Consider the following 17033-nt stretch of genomic DNA (forward strand, 5'->3'; position numbering starts at 1 on the left):
ATATTGACAACCCATTGCAGACAAGATGTGGCGAGGCGTCTGGAGAGCACGGTTGTTTGCTTTCCATGAAAGAAACCAATTTGTAGTTTTCTTCTCACTCTTTCAAAGTCATTCATTTTAACAGTTTTGCTTATCTGTAGACGTTTGAGCAGTGGGGTGTACACATCTTGCTACAATCAAGAAGTCAAGGCTAGCAATAACCTGCTGGAAGAGGTCATGAATAAACTACTATGATGCCATACCAAACTTTGCCCATCATGGCCTTTCCAATAGCCTTGAATTGTGACAAAAACTTTTACTAAGAAACACATAAATTACAAATCATTATGTCACCTGTTCAAGTTGATAAAATAATTTCTGTCATTTTTATTACAGTATAAATTATATACGCATCTCTACTAGCACTGTATTGTATACTAGCAAATGTATTTCACAATAATGTTTTCTGTTTATGATATATTTTTAAATGTTATTACTCCTAAAAGACTAATTAATTCAGCCTTAGTGGCACATAATCGTTCAGAAATTCTTCTGATATGCTGATTTGCTGCTCAAAAAACATGTCTTATTTTTATTACAATTAAAACAGTTGTGCTGCTTAATATTAATTGTATTCATTTTTACAATCATTTCGTGGAAAGTATAATACAATTTGTTCAAGGATCTTTGATAAATATAAAGTTTATAGAACTGCATTTATATTTTTTTTTATATACACTGTCAAATGATTAATCGCTAAAATATCTAAAAGTTTTTGTTTACATAATATATGTGTGTGTGCTGTGTATATTTATTATGACGTGTATGACACATGCATGTATATATATTTCAGAAAAATAGGTTATGTTTATATGCTAAACATATTTATAATATAAATTATATGAATATAAACGTGCATTTGTTTACATAATAAATATACACAGAACACACACAAATGCCAACCAAAATTTTTATTTTGAATGCGATTAATCGTTTGATAGCACTAATAAATTTACATTTCTTGTCTAAGCTCAGAAATATTACAATTTAGCAGAGATATCATAGAGAAGTCATTGATTTCCATTCACGCTTTCTGCAACGTTTCACTCTTTCAACTCAGGTATCATTTAGAATTTCGAGTTTCCAACTTGGTCGCTCAATAAATATGAAATTTCTGATGTCCAGGAAATAAGAATTCCCATGAGCAGGCATGTCGAAGACTTCTGAGGGGAAACATGCTAGCTAAGGAACAGCCTTTGAGATGAATATTTTTCTCCATATAGACCTTCTCGGCTGTAACACATCCAAAACTTTGTGGCTTGAGGAGAATTTTGTTGGCCGATGCAATTACTTGTCTGTGATTAGAGATGGGGTGGAAAGGCAAAGAGCTCATTTAGCTGCGAGTGCGTGTGGTTTGTGAGAGCCGGTTCACGTGTCAATGTCAGTCAATGAAGCCTAGGTGGAACTCCCAATGTGATATCACATCTAACAAGGTTTACAGCTTTCTATTTGCAGAAGGTGATGGATTTTCGTTCACAGTGCTAAGATCACAGGCAGACACAAGGGCACACACACGCACGTCACATGGTGAGACATTCTCACAGCAGCGGTGTGAATTGGCCCAAATGTGACTGTCGATGCATGAAGACTTGGAAGGTGTTATGATGAAAGGACGTCAGCAGTAGGTTAATTCAAACCTTTTAATGTCATCAGCATGACTTATCCTTTAAAGAGCCAGTGCAGGTTGCGTGTCAGAGTTGAAGAGTCTATTAGGGTCCAGCGCGTCTCTTTGATTCCTCTTTGGGGGGAAGCCACTGAAGCGATTACATCCATTGACCTCCGCTTTGAAAGTCTTCTCATCTTAATTCTGCTGCCGCACAGCGTGGCATGCTTTCACCTTTGAGCCCCTGTTTGTGCATGTTCAAGCTCACAGGTGTTAATTAAATGAAACAGTTGGAGACGTGGTGAGGAGAGACAGGCTGACCTTAAGATTCATGCTCAGCAAGTCAGTAAACAGCATTACTGCTTCATTGCAGTGATTGAGCCTTCACTGACACTCATTCCAGTCCTTTTAAATGTAATGCGCGATAGTTTACATACCCCATGAAGAGGCTTTAAGCATTGGAAAAGAAAAAAATACAGTAAATGATCAAATATGAGACAAAATTATTTTAGTATCATATTAACTTTTTGAATGTTTTTGTTTAATTTTAGCAATTTTGTTGTCATTTTATCAGTTTTTGTTTATATTTTTATTATATAAATGTAAATTTGTTTAGTTATTTTGGTACTTAAACTCAAAATTTGTTTTGGCATCTGAAATAAAGTTTAAGTTTTTATTTCAATTAGTTTTTTAATTATTTTATTTACCTAAGTACTTAATTTTAAAGTAAATATAAATGAGAAATTTTGCCTTGGCGATTGTGTTTATTTTATTTCAAACAATTAAACTTTAAACATATTTCAGATAATATATATTTTTATTTCATGTAATAATTTTTTTACATTTTAGCTTTCATTTTGCAATAGTTTATTAAGTTTTAGGCATTAGTACTTTAAATGAAAAGAAGAAATGTAACCTTGACAACGGTCTGAAATAAAATTAAGTTTATAAGTTATATTTGTTTTATTTTTTTATTAAAAATTTTTTTTGCTTGTTTTTTCTATTCTTTTTCTTGTTATTATATATTTTTTTAATTACATTATTATTATTATTATTACATTATTATTATTATTATTTAGTTTTAATAGAAATAACCCTGGTATTTTATTAGTGAGAAGTCTGTACCTCCCACAGCTCTAGACCTACCTTTTTTAAACATTGCAGGTATTCAAGGTGTAGTAGAGGCCTACCAGAATTGCCTTCCAAAGATCCAGCTGTACGGTCCAACAAACATTGCCCCGATCATCCAGAAAGTGGCCAACTTTGCCTCTGAAGAAATGCACACCAAAGAGGCCATGGTGAGCCTGTTTCTATTCCACCTCTTCATCTCTAAAGTTTCTCTTGTTCTAAGTTGTTTCTTTTCATGCCTCGTTGCAGCAATACTTCATCCTGCTCATCCTGACGGACGGAGTGATCACAGACATGGCGGACACTAGAGAGGCGATCGTCCATGCCTCTCACCTGCCAATGTCTGTCATCATCGTGGGTGTTGGGAATGCAGACTTCACTGACATGGAGATGCTGGACGGTGATGACGGAATCCTTCGTTCGCCCAAAGGAGAACCAGTGTTGCGTGACATCGTACAGTTTGTGCCGTTCCGTAACTTCAAACATGTGAGTTTACACAGTTACATTATAAATGTCTTTATATATTCTTATGCTGAAATAGAGCCTGATATATATATATATATTTATTTTTTGCAACTTTTCTAATTTTTGTTTTGAGTTTCAGCAAACATTTCAGCAAACAGCTTTTTTTCAGGTTTCATTTGAGGTTTTTCAATGACTTGGATTTCAATTTATTTGTGTTGCTGATTAGCATTCAATTACTAGAATATCAGCCATTTCTTAGTAGTAATTAAGCACATATTAATGCCTTATTCCATGTCACTTCATTATACCATACAAATATACCATACTACCATACAAACTATAAATAAGCAGCAAATTAGGAATTTATTGAGGGAAAAGTCGTAGTCAATAGTAAATAAGTGTTCTGTATTCTAAAGTATTATTGAAAACTCACTGAATGTTGAAGTCAAGAAAAAACCCAGTGTATTGGTGATGTCATTCAGCATTGTTTGAATCATAATTTATGGACAAAAACAAGGTTAAAAACAGGGCCACAGCATATGTTTATTATGTCTATTTAGTTGTAAGTGGCTAGTGTTTCAGAGCCTCAGAGATCTTTTCATAACCCACGTCTGAGCTCCTTTACTTGCAGTTGAAAGTTAAAATGATTATACATGCAACTGAACTGTAGATCATGCCCTTTAATCAATGCGTCGCTATGCAGAGGTTTTCATCCTGCATCTTTATAATGTCTGAAGTACCTCTAAGGAGAATCTCTCCTGGTTAATTACTCCCTCCTTCCTCTGTGTCCTCCGTCTCACATTTCCCATCCAGACTCGGAGCAATCTAATAACCTTTAGCTTGACTGCTCCATTAATTACCACATCTTCTGCCGGTCTCTGGTGGAAAACAAACCACAGAATGCAGAGAGAAGCGTTACCTCTCGAGTGGGTTAACTAGAGTGTGACAAACCCCACAGTCCTTGCTGTTCTAAAGGATTGCGTCTTGTAAGAAAGAGCCAAGAGGTCTTGTGAGGAAGGTGTTTAATTCTGTGATTTTCAGAAAATTATCATGCAGTATTTTGGGGTCTGTAAGATTTTATTTATATTTAAAAGAAATGAATATTCTTATACAGCAAAGGTTAACTGATCAAAAGGACATTTATAATATTATTAAAAAAATTGGGGAACTTTAAGAATTTCAAAAAAGCTTCCACTAAATGTTTTAACAATAAAATAATATTTTATATATATATATATATATATATATATATATATATATATATATATATATATATATATATATACATATATATATAGATACATACATATATATATATATATATATATATATATATATATATATATATATAAAATATTATTTTATTGTTATTGTATATATATATAATGTTTTCATATATAAGTTTTGTATTTGTAACACTATCGGGTAGCTTTAGGTTGGGATTTGTTGCAGGGCATATTTTCAAATATTTTTTAATGTTAGAACATTAACTTTTAGCAACAGTCCACAGTGAACTGCCGCAATACATACCTTTGCCAATGTAATAAAATGTATTGAACCTGTTTCTCTTTGAAACTGAGGCAAAACATGCAGTAAGGTACATAAAGATAGCATTGCACAAAACGTGCACAGAGGTTTGTATTTTTATGAGACTAGGTTGGTTAAATATAGGTTTTATTAGTTCAACTTAATTATCATAATTTATTTAACAGTCACCATATAGAATCTATAATGAATGAATCTATACATTGGACATGGCATGTCTCTAAATGTGACAGATGTGTCCATATAAGCCAAAGTGACGGTTTACTGGGAACCTCTCGGGAAATATGCCGAGACTTGTTTTCTTTCCAGACATGTTCTGTATTGATAGCTCCTGACAAACACCACCATCTCAGCCGTGAATCTCTTCTCCTGCATCTAATTGGCCAGCAGGGGTTGGAGGGGTTTGACACGGCTATCCTCTGATTTCCTCTCAGCTCCTCTCAGCGTCTTTGAGTCACACGAGTCACATTCGCTCAAGTTTCCGGATGTTTTTCATCACCGTGCATGTGGGTTTCAGCAAGTACAGTATCTTCACACATCATTAGCGCGGGAATGGCAAACCGGACCAGATGGCGAAATGGATAAATGGCCCTGAGACTGTTGATTCACTCTTTGTTTCTGTTCTTTTCTGCATCTTCTCAGGCCTCTCCTGCTGCTCTGGCAAAAGTGTCTTAGCCGAAGTCCCGAACCAGGTGGTGGACTATTACAACAGCAAGGATCAAGCCCAAGTGCCCCAGCGAGTATGAGTCTTCCAGGACGTTTGGTCACTGAAGCGCCGAGCTAACGCTCTTTACAAAAACTAGCACGTTTCTGTGAATTTGAAACCTAATCTGTTCTACTTTGTTTCGTGTGCATGCGTAGCCTGTGAGGCTTGCATAGGTGTTGCAATGCTACCGTTCCTATTATGTACATGTGTACATGTACAGACTTACAACCACGAAGAAAGCAAAAACTCTAAAATTACTACTGATGTAAGCATGATGACTGGGATTAGCTGAGGAATAGTTGGATTATCTGTTGTTTTCTTTTCTATAAAGGTTTATTGAGATTTTGCTAAATTTCGTAACGTTCTTACATTGTAAAGCATTTTGGATCTTAGAGAATGAATAGCTATTTGAATTAGATTATCTGTGGACATTCAGGCTTTCTTTTTTTTTGCAGATGCAGGGCCAGGTGCATGATTGTATTTTGCATGTTAATAATAATCCAGCCTCGTTTTTCTACTGGTCCCTTTTGGGGCCTGTTATTGATTTCATGTGAAGCTGCTCTTCTGAAACGGTCCACAAATAAAACTTTAGAATGAAGTATTTTTTGGTAGTTTTAAGTGATGATGTAACAGATTGTTTGAAAATAAAGTTTGTGTTATGAACAATGCATTTTTTTTGTGTGGATTTTGAAGCAACAAACTTTCCAAAGCGTCCATAATATAAATAGATGTTTTAAGGCATCAAATTCCAAAAATATTTAATGTTTAAAAAATATTCTAGACTTTTGATGAGTAGTATTGAAAGAAAAGTGATATAAAATCTAAATTGTTCTAAAGTCAGCATTATGCAATATAAACTTTCAATTGCTAGAAAGAGTTTTTTTCCTCAGAATTGCAAATTTAAATCTCAGACTTTGAGATATAGCCCTACAATTTTTAGACCATGTCTTTTTCCTTTTCAAAATTATCCTAAATAACTTGCAATTGCAAGTTCATATCTCACAATTCTGAAAAAAAAATGTCAGAATCGCAAGATCCAAACTTGCATGCAAGAAAAATCTTGCTATTGTATCACACATTTCTGAGGAGAAAATTGCTACTTTTTCTAATTGAGATTATATTACGCAATTCTCAGAATTTCAAGATGTAACTTTGCAATTGAAATAAATAAAGATTTGTAACATAAAAAAGTGCAATTAACTTTAAATTGTTATTTAGGGGTGGAAACGAGCTCCCGTATCTATATACATACATACATACATATACATATATATATATATATATATATATATATATATATATATATATATATATATATAAATACTGTATGTATATTCATAGTTTCAACCATAGAAACTGAAACTAGTGCACAAGAGTGTAAGGTATATGGAAACAACAACATGTACTACAGACTGACCTATATTTTGTGATACACTTACAATGAGATTTCATTTGGTCTTTGCAGTAGGCAGTCAGTCTTTCAAAGCTGAGATAATGTATGTATTTTTGAAACGGCTAGACATGCTCATTACAGGCAATGTCAGGGGACAATTTTTCATAAACATAAAACACAAAAAGCATCAGTGCAATGTGTGGGGGTCTTGAAACTGTCATAATGCAGGCTGGCAGACCTGCCATGAACCTCTGATGAGCCGCTGCGCTCTCTCACACGTCTGCTGAGGGATTCAGCTTTCCCTAAAGACTAGCTGCTGGTTCACACTGAAGCCTTTGAATGTGCATCAACACTCTAACTGAATCTCTTCTTCTTCTTCTTTCTTCTTCTTCTTCTTTTCTTCCGCTTATCCGGGGCCGGGTCGCGGGGGCAACAGTCTAAGCAGGGATGCCCAGACTTCCCTCTCCCCAGACACTTCCTCCAGCTCTTCCCGGGGACACCGAGGCGCTCCCAGGCCAGCCGAGAGACATAGTCTCTCCAGCGTGTCCTAGGTCTTCCCCGGGGCCTCTTCCCGGTGGGACATGCCCGGAACACCTCCCTTGGGAGGCGTCCGGGAGGCATCCGGAACAGATGCCCGAGCCACCTCAGCTGGCCTCTCTCGATGTGGAGGAGCAGCGGGTCTACTCCGAGCTCCTCCCGAGTGACTGAACTCCTCACCCTATCTCTAAGGGAGCGCCCAGCCACCCTACGAAGGAAACTCATTTCGACCGCTTGTATCCGGGATCTCATTCTTTTCGGTCATGACCCAAAGCTCATGACCATAGGTGAGAGTAGGAAGCGAAGATCGACCGGTAAATCGAGAGCTTCGCCTTGCGACTTAGCTCTTTTTTCACCATGACAGACCAGTACAGCGACTGCATTACTGCAGAAGCTGCACCGATCCGCCTGTCAATCTCTCTCGTTCCATCCTTCCCTCACTCGTGAAGCGAGACCCCAAGATACTTAAACTCCTCCACCTGGGGCAGGAGCTCCCCACCAACCTGAAGGGGGCAAGCCACCCTTGTCCGACTGAGGACCAAGGCCTCAGACTTGGAGGTGCTGATTTTCATCCCTGCCGCTTCACACTCAGCTGCAAACCGCCCCAGCACACACTGTAGGTCTTGGCCAGATGCAGCCAACAGAACAACATCATCAGCAAAAAGCAGAGAAGCTATCCTGTGGTCACCAAACCAGACCCCCTCCGGCCCCTGACTGCGCCTAGAAATCCTGTCCATAAAAATAATGAACAGGACCGGTGACAAAGGGCAGCCCTGTCGGAGTCCAACATGCACTGGAAACAAGTCTGACTTAATGCCGGCAATGCAACCAAGCTCCTGCTCTGATCATACAGGATCGGACAGCCCTTAGCAAAGGGCCCCTTACCCCATATTCCCAGAGCACCCCCCACAGGACACCACGAGGAACCCGGTCGAATGCCTTCTCCAAATCCACAAAACACATGTAGACTGGTTGGGCAAACTCCCAGGAACCCTCCAGCATCCTGGAGAGGGTATAGAGCTGGTCCAGTGTTCCACGCCCAGGGCGAAACCCGCATTGTTCCTCTTGAAGCCGAGGTTCAACTATCGGGCGGATTCTCCTCTCCAGTACCCTGGCATAGACTTTCCCAGGGAGGCTGAGAAGTGTGATCCCCCTATAGTTGGAGCACACCCTCCGGTCCCCCTTCTTGAAAAGAGGAACCACCACCCCCGTCTGCCAGTCCAGAGGCACTTTCCCCCGCGTCCACGCGATGCTGCAGAGGCGTGTCAGCCAAGACAGCCCCACAACATCCAGAGACCTGAGGTATTCCGGGCGGATCTCGTCCACCCCTGGTGCCTTGCCACAGAGGAGCTTCTCAACCACCTCAGTGACCTCAGCTAGGGTAATGGTCGAGTCCCCCCCCGGATCCCCGGCCTCTGCTCCCTCAGTGGAAGACGTGTTGACGGGATTGAGGAGGTCCTCAAAGTATTCCTTCCACCGCCCCACAATATCCCCAGTCGAGGTTAGCAGGTTCCCATCAGCACTATATACGGTGTTGGCAGGGCACTGCTTTCCCTTTCTGAGGCGTCGGACGGTTTGCCAGAACCTCTTTGAGGCCGTTCGATAGTCATTTTCCATGGCCTCCCCGAACTCCTCCCAGACCCGAGTTTTTGCCTGCACAACCACCGGGCAGCAGTCCGCTTGGCCCACGGTACCTGTCAGCTGCTTCAGGGGTCCTCGGGCCAACCATGCCCGATAGGACTCCTTCTTCAGCTTGACGGCATCCCTTACTTCCGGTGTCCACCATCGGGTTCGGGGTTGCCGCCACGACACGCACCGGAGACTTTAACGGCCACAGCTCCGGACGGCTGCGTCGACCAAAGAGGTAGAGAACATAGTCCATTCGGACTCAATGTCTCCAGCCTCCCTCGGGATCCGGTCAAAGTTCTGCCGGAGGCGGGAGTTGAAGATCTCCCTGACAGGGGTCTCTGCCAAACGTTCCCAACAGACCCTCACGGTACGTTTGGGCCTGCCAAGTCTGTCCGGCCTCCTCCCCCGCCAACGGATCCAACTCACCACCAGGTGGTGATCAGTTGACAGCTCCGCCCCTCTCTTCACCCGAGTGTCCAAGACATGCGGCCGGAGATCAGATGATACAACCACAAAGTCGATCATCGACCTCCGCCCTAGGGTGTCCTGATGCCAGGTGTACTGGTGGACACCCTTATGCTTGAACATGGTGTTCGTTATGGACAGACCGTGCCTAGCACAGAATTCCAACAACAGAACACCACTCAGGTTTAGATCGGGGGGGCCGTTCCTCCCAATCACGCCCCTCCAGGTGTCACTAGCATCACCAACGTGAGCGTTGAAGTCCCCCAGCAGGACGATAGAGTCCCGGTTGGAGCACTTTCCAGCACCCCTCCCAAGGACTCCAAGAAGGCCGGGTACTCTACACTGCCATTCGGCCCGTAGGCACAAATGACAGTGAGAGTCCTCCCCCAACCCGAAGTCGCAGGGAGGCGACCCTCTTGTCCACCGGGTTAAACTCCAACACATGGCGGCTAAGCTGGGGAGCTATGAGCAAGCCCACACCAGCCTGCCGCCTCTCACCTGCGGGCAACACCAGAGTAGTGAAGAGTCCAGCCCCTTTCGAGAAGATGGGTTCCAGAGTCCAAGCAGTGCGTGGAGGTGAGCCCGACTATCTCTAGCCGGTATCTCTCAACCTCACGCAACAACTCAGGCTCCTTCCCCCCCAGAGAGGTGACGTTCCATGTCCCTAAAACTAGATTCTGAGTCCAGGGGTTGGGTTGTCGAGGTCCCCGCCTTCGACTGCTACCCAAACCACAAGGCACCGGCCCCTTACGGTCCCTCCTGCAGGTGGTGGGCCCACGGGGGGATGGCCCCACGCCGCTGTTCGGGCTGAGCCCGGCCGGGTCCCGTGGGGCAAGACCCGCCACCAGGCGCTCGTGATGCCGGCCCGGCCCCAGGCCTGGCTCCATGGCGGGGCCCGGCTGCGCCATACCGGGCGACGTCGCGACTCCATTCCAGGTCTTTTCCATAAGGGTGTCATGGACCGCTCTTTGTCTGGCTTGTCACCTAGGACCTGTTTGCCATGGGAGACCCTACCAGGGGCATATAGCCCCGGACAACCTAGCTCCTAGGGTCATTCAGGCACTCAAACCCCTCCACCACGTTAAGGTGGCGATCCTCGGAGGGGTAACTGAATCTCAACTGAGTCATTTTATCACATTTCACATGGACTAGCTTATGGTGTCGTTTTTGGTGGTGATAATCTTGTCTAAATTTTAATTTTTAACAGTAATGAAGACAAGGACTCTGACAGTGGTTTTGACTAATTACTGCAAGATATGAACAATATTTTTGAAGCAATGCAGTTAGTATGTCGGGTGGGTTACTGATTAAGCTGTGTAAACCTATATAATATTGCATATACTGTTTAAAAAAAGAAAAAGAAATCTGTCCAACATATATTTTAAGTATATGTTTAATATATGTTATAAACATGAGTGAAGATTAGACTATATATTTTGAAATGTAAAAACAATATTTAGTTTAAACCTACATATAGCCATATTTTAAAATAAAAGAAATACATTTCTAATTGTACATTTTTACATTTAGGTGAACTACAAAATGCAGATGGATTAGCCTACCAGTGATTTATATTGATTTAATCATGTTTAATTTTTTTGTTTTTGTGCATTTTTTCATACATATTGTACTTAATTCTTAATTTTTGTATTTATGTATTTCAAATGTATTTAACAATTTTCCTTCATTTTGTAATATGTGGAGGCATTTTTATTGCTTTAAACACACACACACACACACACACATATATATATGTATACAGTATATATATATATATATATATATATATATATATATATATAGAGGGAGAGAGAGAGAGAGAGAGAGAGAGAGAGAGAGAGAATCTGATTAATAAAATGAAAAATAAAAGTTTATTTATTGTGTATATATAAAAACACTCATACAATATATATTTAGAAAATACAGACATTATATATATATATATATATATATATATATATATATATATATATATATATATATATTTTTTTTTTTTTTTAATTATTTTTTTATGACATTTTTCTTAAATATATACATGCATGTGTGTGTACTCATATATTTACCATTGCACTCTAACACTACCTCATGACTGTCACATTTATTTATTCTGTATAACGTGAGGAAAATGTGCCAAAACCACATCCACATATTAGTCTCTGAAGGCTTCAGTGATACTTCATTATCTCATTTGTTCTCAATCAACCGGAGCATGTGGTGACTCCCTAAAAGCCTGCACGGGTCATTGCTATTTTATTGGGTCCATCATTGATCTGCCACTCGAGGACAACCGCAGGATCCTACATCATTAGGCTGATGCATTCTCAAGAGCTTTTGTCACTGATTGGCTCAGATTGTGTTGTTGTCATGGAGATCGGCGGCCCAGGCTGCGGTTTGAAGTGTGACGTGAAATAAAAAAAAAAGTATGAATATAAAACAAAAGTAATGTCCCGGGTTCAATATCATCATTTTCTTCTCAGCACAGCTGCAATAAGAATATAAATCTAGTCATCAAGAAAAAAAAAAAGGCCAGATTGGATGACTAACAAGAAAATGGTGTTCCGCAGTTTTTCATCCACTCACTTTAAATTAAACGTAAACAGATGCATACAACTAATTAGAGAATTCAGGACAGGAAATCAAATGCTAATTTGACATGTAGCCGATAGTTTTCAAGCAATTAATTATGTGTGCGCACTCGTCCCGAATTCACCATCAACGGTTCATACCATGAGTGTCTTAAACAATAACCCTTTTGGCATCCGCCTTGTAATTATAAAGCAACAAGCTTGTCTGAGCGATTAAAACTTCTAAGAAATTTTTTTGTTTCGGCAATGGTTTATAAATAGTCTAAAGACAGGTATTAGTCTAATGAGGGTCTAGTCTGGAGGAAGAGCTGCGTGATTGGAGCTGATTAGCTTCACTGAACAAAGAATCAGGGGGGCTGCTGCCGCTGAAAGCGTATGGAGCTTGAAAAGGTCCTGCGATTCTTTAAAGCTTCTTTCTGGTAAAACACATATTGAATACTTGAGTAAAACAAGGGCTTTATGCTGTTAATGGAACTATTGGAAGATTCATTAAAGAGCATTGGCTGTCAGTTACAGCTCTCAAAGACGTCTGTCTGAATCACCTGTCACCTGTCAATCAATCACGAGACTCAAATGAACAATCTATCTTAAAGTCCAAAGAAAGAATATTTAAATAAAGAAATGTATTAGTTAGTTGTGTGGATTACTTCATTCTGTTCGGTAAAAAATGAATAGGAAGAAAATGCTTAAATACTTTTTAAATAGTTGTTTCAATAAATGTTTATATTAATATTGTTATAAAATATGTTTTCACCCCTTACAGTGAACATTTACCTCTGAAAAAAGACTTCAAAGCATAGACTTAAGACACCTAAACCTTCTCAGGATTAAAAGGATTTAAGCCAAATAAAAGCAATTGTTTATTTTCTTTTTTTTTTTACATGAACATATTTTAATGATTTAATTCATTTTATTTAAATAAGTAAAATATCTAATATTTCTGTTAATATTGCTGTTATGTTCTTGGCGCATTTTCACCTACTGTCTGATGAAAGAATTTATGCAAGCTCTGAAAGCATGCTAAATTTATAATAAATTTATACAGTATAAGTAAAATATGTATTACTTTTTTCACGTTTAATTTAATGTTTCTACTCTATTTTCTTAGTGGGTTTCCCACATAGCTGTTGTCTTCTTCTAGTATCACTCACCAGTCATTTCTACTACCAAATTAAAATAACAATAACAAAAGTGAATATATGCATTTGCTTTTTGTTCAATAATTAATATCTTTCATTTATAAAAATCATTTATTTTTTAATCATTTATTTTAATAAACGTTTTCATCACTGTCCTAATTAGTCTTTAAAAGTAAGTGAAATTCTGTTACTTTTTTTTATTATTACTATGTTCTCACCTATAGTATAACTTCACATAAAGTCTGAAAACAGGCCCTCTGGAAAAATCTGAAAGCATACAGACTTTCTACAGCTAATCCTTTAATGTTACTGAGAAGGAATATGGTTTAAGGTGAGCAGTGGAAGAGAAAAAATCGAGGCATCCATTAGCATACTGTGAGTCCTGTGGAATTAAACTAATTGAGTTGTGGTAGCGAGTCGGTCCTCGGGAGAGATTACTGTTTTGTATAAATTACCACTTTTCTTAAGAAACCTGCAATGTAATTATTCTGTACCTGGCAGGTTAAATCAGATGCTGCTTTTTCAGGAGAATTTCAAGCACATTTTAGGGTATCTTGCAACCCTCTGACTGTCTGCTGACATTTCATCATGACATTTACCCACTACCTGTGAACCTGCTCAGCAGGAGGACATTCAGAGCAGCGTTTAGGTTTTGGACGAAGGCGATTGGCTCTGGCTCTGTGCTCTGGCATCCTTCACACACCTGTGACTGGCTGATTTTTTTTTACTGTCACCTCGGTTCAGGAACGAGAATGAATCCTCTCTAACTGTCCTGTAATCAATCTCTTTGAGCTCCTACTGCTGTTCTTGATTGTGTAATTGGCTGATTTGATTGTAATTGCCAACTATTTATACTTTTGATTAGGAATTTTTGAAATAGTTTGACCCCACGTTGTTTGTGCTGTGGACATAGCTGATCCGGTGGCTTTTGACAGTCTATTACTTTTCTTCTAAGCAATTCTACTTAGGTTTGAGAGCCCAAACAGCTGATAATGCCATCACAATCATCCACAAGCACTCCACATGACTCTAGTCCATCAGTTAATGGTTTTGTGAAAAGTGAAAAGCTGTATAATTAACTAACATTAAAGTTTTTTAACTTTAAACTGTGTCAATGTCAATGAAACAAGTCAATGAAAACATCCAGCAAAGTTTTAAATCTGAAAGTGCACTGCGTATAAAGTTAATGTCTTTCAAAGTAAGAATCAACTATGAATAGTTGAAATTAGTCGTTTTGAAACGAGTCCCAAGCCGTTAAATGTTGAGGTTATAACAAAAAAGCACATTGATTGCCCACTTGTTGGTCTTTTCGCGTGGGTCTGAATGAAAATGCTAATTCATTCTTCACCGCTGCGTGCTGCTTTTGGAGCGGTGAAAGCTCACAATCACCGCTTTAAATGAAATCCACCAAAACCTGAGGAGTTTGGTTAAAATAATCGTTGAACAAACCATTTGGGAGTTTCTGAACAAAGAAGGTAAAAATAAATGCATAGTATAAGAAAATGAAAGTATTTTTTCAACCTGTTAAACTGCTAAAAGTAAAATATTAATCTTTCATAACCTTTAAACCATGTGTTCTGCATTGTTTTTACTTATAAATGGTGCTCGCTCTCTGCATATTTCTCTCCTGACTTTTTCACTGTGCAGTCGTGTGGATTGCTTTTTGATTATTGCAATGTTTTCATCACCTGTTTGAACTCTCATCGTGACGCCATCCATTCACTGCGGAGGAGGACCACTGATACTGCTGCCACTGCTTTGTTGGGCACTTCATAATAATAAATATAATGGAAAGCTGATATTTTTTTCTACACCGTGCTCGGTGTGATATTCCAGCTCGCTGCTGCGGTTTGTAGATCCTCTACACAGAACCTCTCCGTAGGCAAAGCTTGTTCTGGATGGGTGATTTCACGGTCTTTGACCAGTTCCCATGGCAACATCTCAAGTAAAAACATTGAAAAATGTAACTTTTTTTTTGATCCTCGTTGGATCCGTGTCCTACCTTCCTTTGATCTGCTGTCACACTGATGTACAGTGCATCATAAAAATGGAACCCCACAAAGAAAATGCTAGTTTATATTTCTAGCTTTGATATAATCTAAGCACCTTTCATTGACAGAAAGAGTGCAGGCTTTCTTGACAGGGTTTGCATCACTTTCCGCGTTTGACATTTTAATGACCTCTTTTTGTATTGTGAAAAAGTAAACAAATACGCCCTGAGAATTGAACAGTATGCGATGGGAATATTCTAAATTTTAATACGATTTTGGGCAATATAGGATATACTGTATCAAGTGTCCTGCACATGTATGCATTTACCACTAACTTTTATCAAAGGACAGTTACATTCACAAAAATACTCCGAATAGCATTATTATATCAGTTTTTCTACGATAACCTTGCATTGTTTTTCTCTGCTGTCCCTGACCCAATCAAACCTGTGACCCACTTCTTGGTCACGACGTACCAGTCAAGAAGCACCACTGGTGTAACCTAGCCAAAGTTGAATTAATGCATCCGGAGAAGTGCTCTACTTATAGAGCAAACAGAGCTCGCGCATGTTTCTGGCTCTACTAGAGCTTATATTTACATATTCCTCTAAAATGAACATCTTTTTGAATAATGAATGCAAATGAGATCCAGCCGACTGAGTATGTTTGGATCAGTGGAGGTATTTTTCTGTCTCCGTGTGTTCTCTCTCCTTCTGTTTCTCACGTTCTCTAAATGTATCATGCTCAAATGAGCCACAGCACTGAAGACTGCTGTGTGAGGGGGGAGGGTTATTTTACCCATCCAGTAAATACAGGATGAAATATAGGATGCTGTCTTCCTATATATGTGTCATATATGGTCTAGTCCACTTTCCAGCTTAATTTAGCCAAGAACCACTTACGCAGAAAATAGTCTGACTGACACTTCAGCTTATTTTGTTTCTACATTGTATTTAGGGGTGGGTTTATACACCAAATTGGCATGAAAATGAATCCTTCAAATAATCATCTGTGAGAAAACACTTTGCAAACCTTTAAAAAGAATACTTATTATGGAAATTATACCCTTTAAAAGATACATTTAAGTGCAAACATGTTTTGAGGACATTTTTGTTACAATTTTAATGCAATTAGATGATTGGCTGCAGCTTTAACTTCATCACTATATGTAATGTTATAATTATTTCATAATTACGTCTTTGAGATATAGTGAAGTGTACTGCTGAATGTACTTACAAGCATTTATGGTAAACCAAAATATAATTTGGGATCATTTCTATTGAAACGTCTGTAATGTATTCAAATATTTTTGTAATCACACAACTTTAATCATGAAGCTCAATTTCGTACTTTAAATGTAACTTTAAATGTGACCCTGGACGCCAAATCCAGTCATAAGAGTCAATTTTCAGAAATGAATACACAGCTGAAAGCTAAATAAATAAGCTTTCCATTGATGAACGATTAGAATTGGACAACATTTGGATACAAGATACAAAAATCTGTTATCTGGGGGTGCAAAAAAATCTAAATACTGAAAAAATCACCTTTAAGGTTGCCCAAATTATGTTCTTAGAAATGCATAGTAGTTTTAATATATTTCAGTAAACTAATTGGAAAAAATTGTCATAGAATATGATCTTTACTTAAAATCTTAATGATTTTGGCAAAAGAAAAGAAAAAAAGTATATATATATATATATATATATATATATATATATATATATATATATATATATATATATAGCTATTGCTACTGAATATACCTCAGCAACTTTTTTTTTTTGGTGGTCTAGGGTCACAAATAT

The 17033-nt window shown here is 38.7% G+C and overlaps 1 protein-coding gene and 1 pseudogene across 1 annotated transcript in view; one reads left to right on the forward strand and one right to left on the reverse strand.

The window, feature by feature from the left end:
• Positions 1 to 6154, forward strand: part of LOC122360413 — a 42940-nt pseudogene extending 36786 nt beyond the window's left edge.
• The window catches only part of LOC122360416 (serine/threonine-protein kinase Nek11-like), a 39997-nt gene continuing 26836 nt past the window's right edge, over positions 3873 to 17033 (reverse strand). Inside the window, exon 3 of the mRNA XM_043261002.1 lies at positions 3873 to 4113. Within this exon, the coding sequence (XP_043116937.1) occupies positions 3958 to 4113 (156 nt within the window). The 3' untranslated portion in view covers positions 3873 to 3957. The remainder of the gene's footprint in view (positions 4114 to 17033) is intronic.

This window comes from Puntigrus tetrazona, chromosome 16 (genome assembly GCF_018831695.1).
Source record: "Puntigrus tetrazona isolate hp1 chromosome 16, ASM1883169v1, whole genome shotgun sequence".
Taxonomy (NCBI): Eukaryota; Metazoa; Chordata; class Actinopteri; order Cypriniformes; family Cyprinidae; genus Puntigrus; species Puntigrus tetrazona.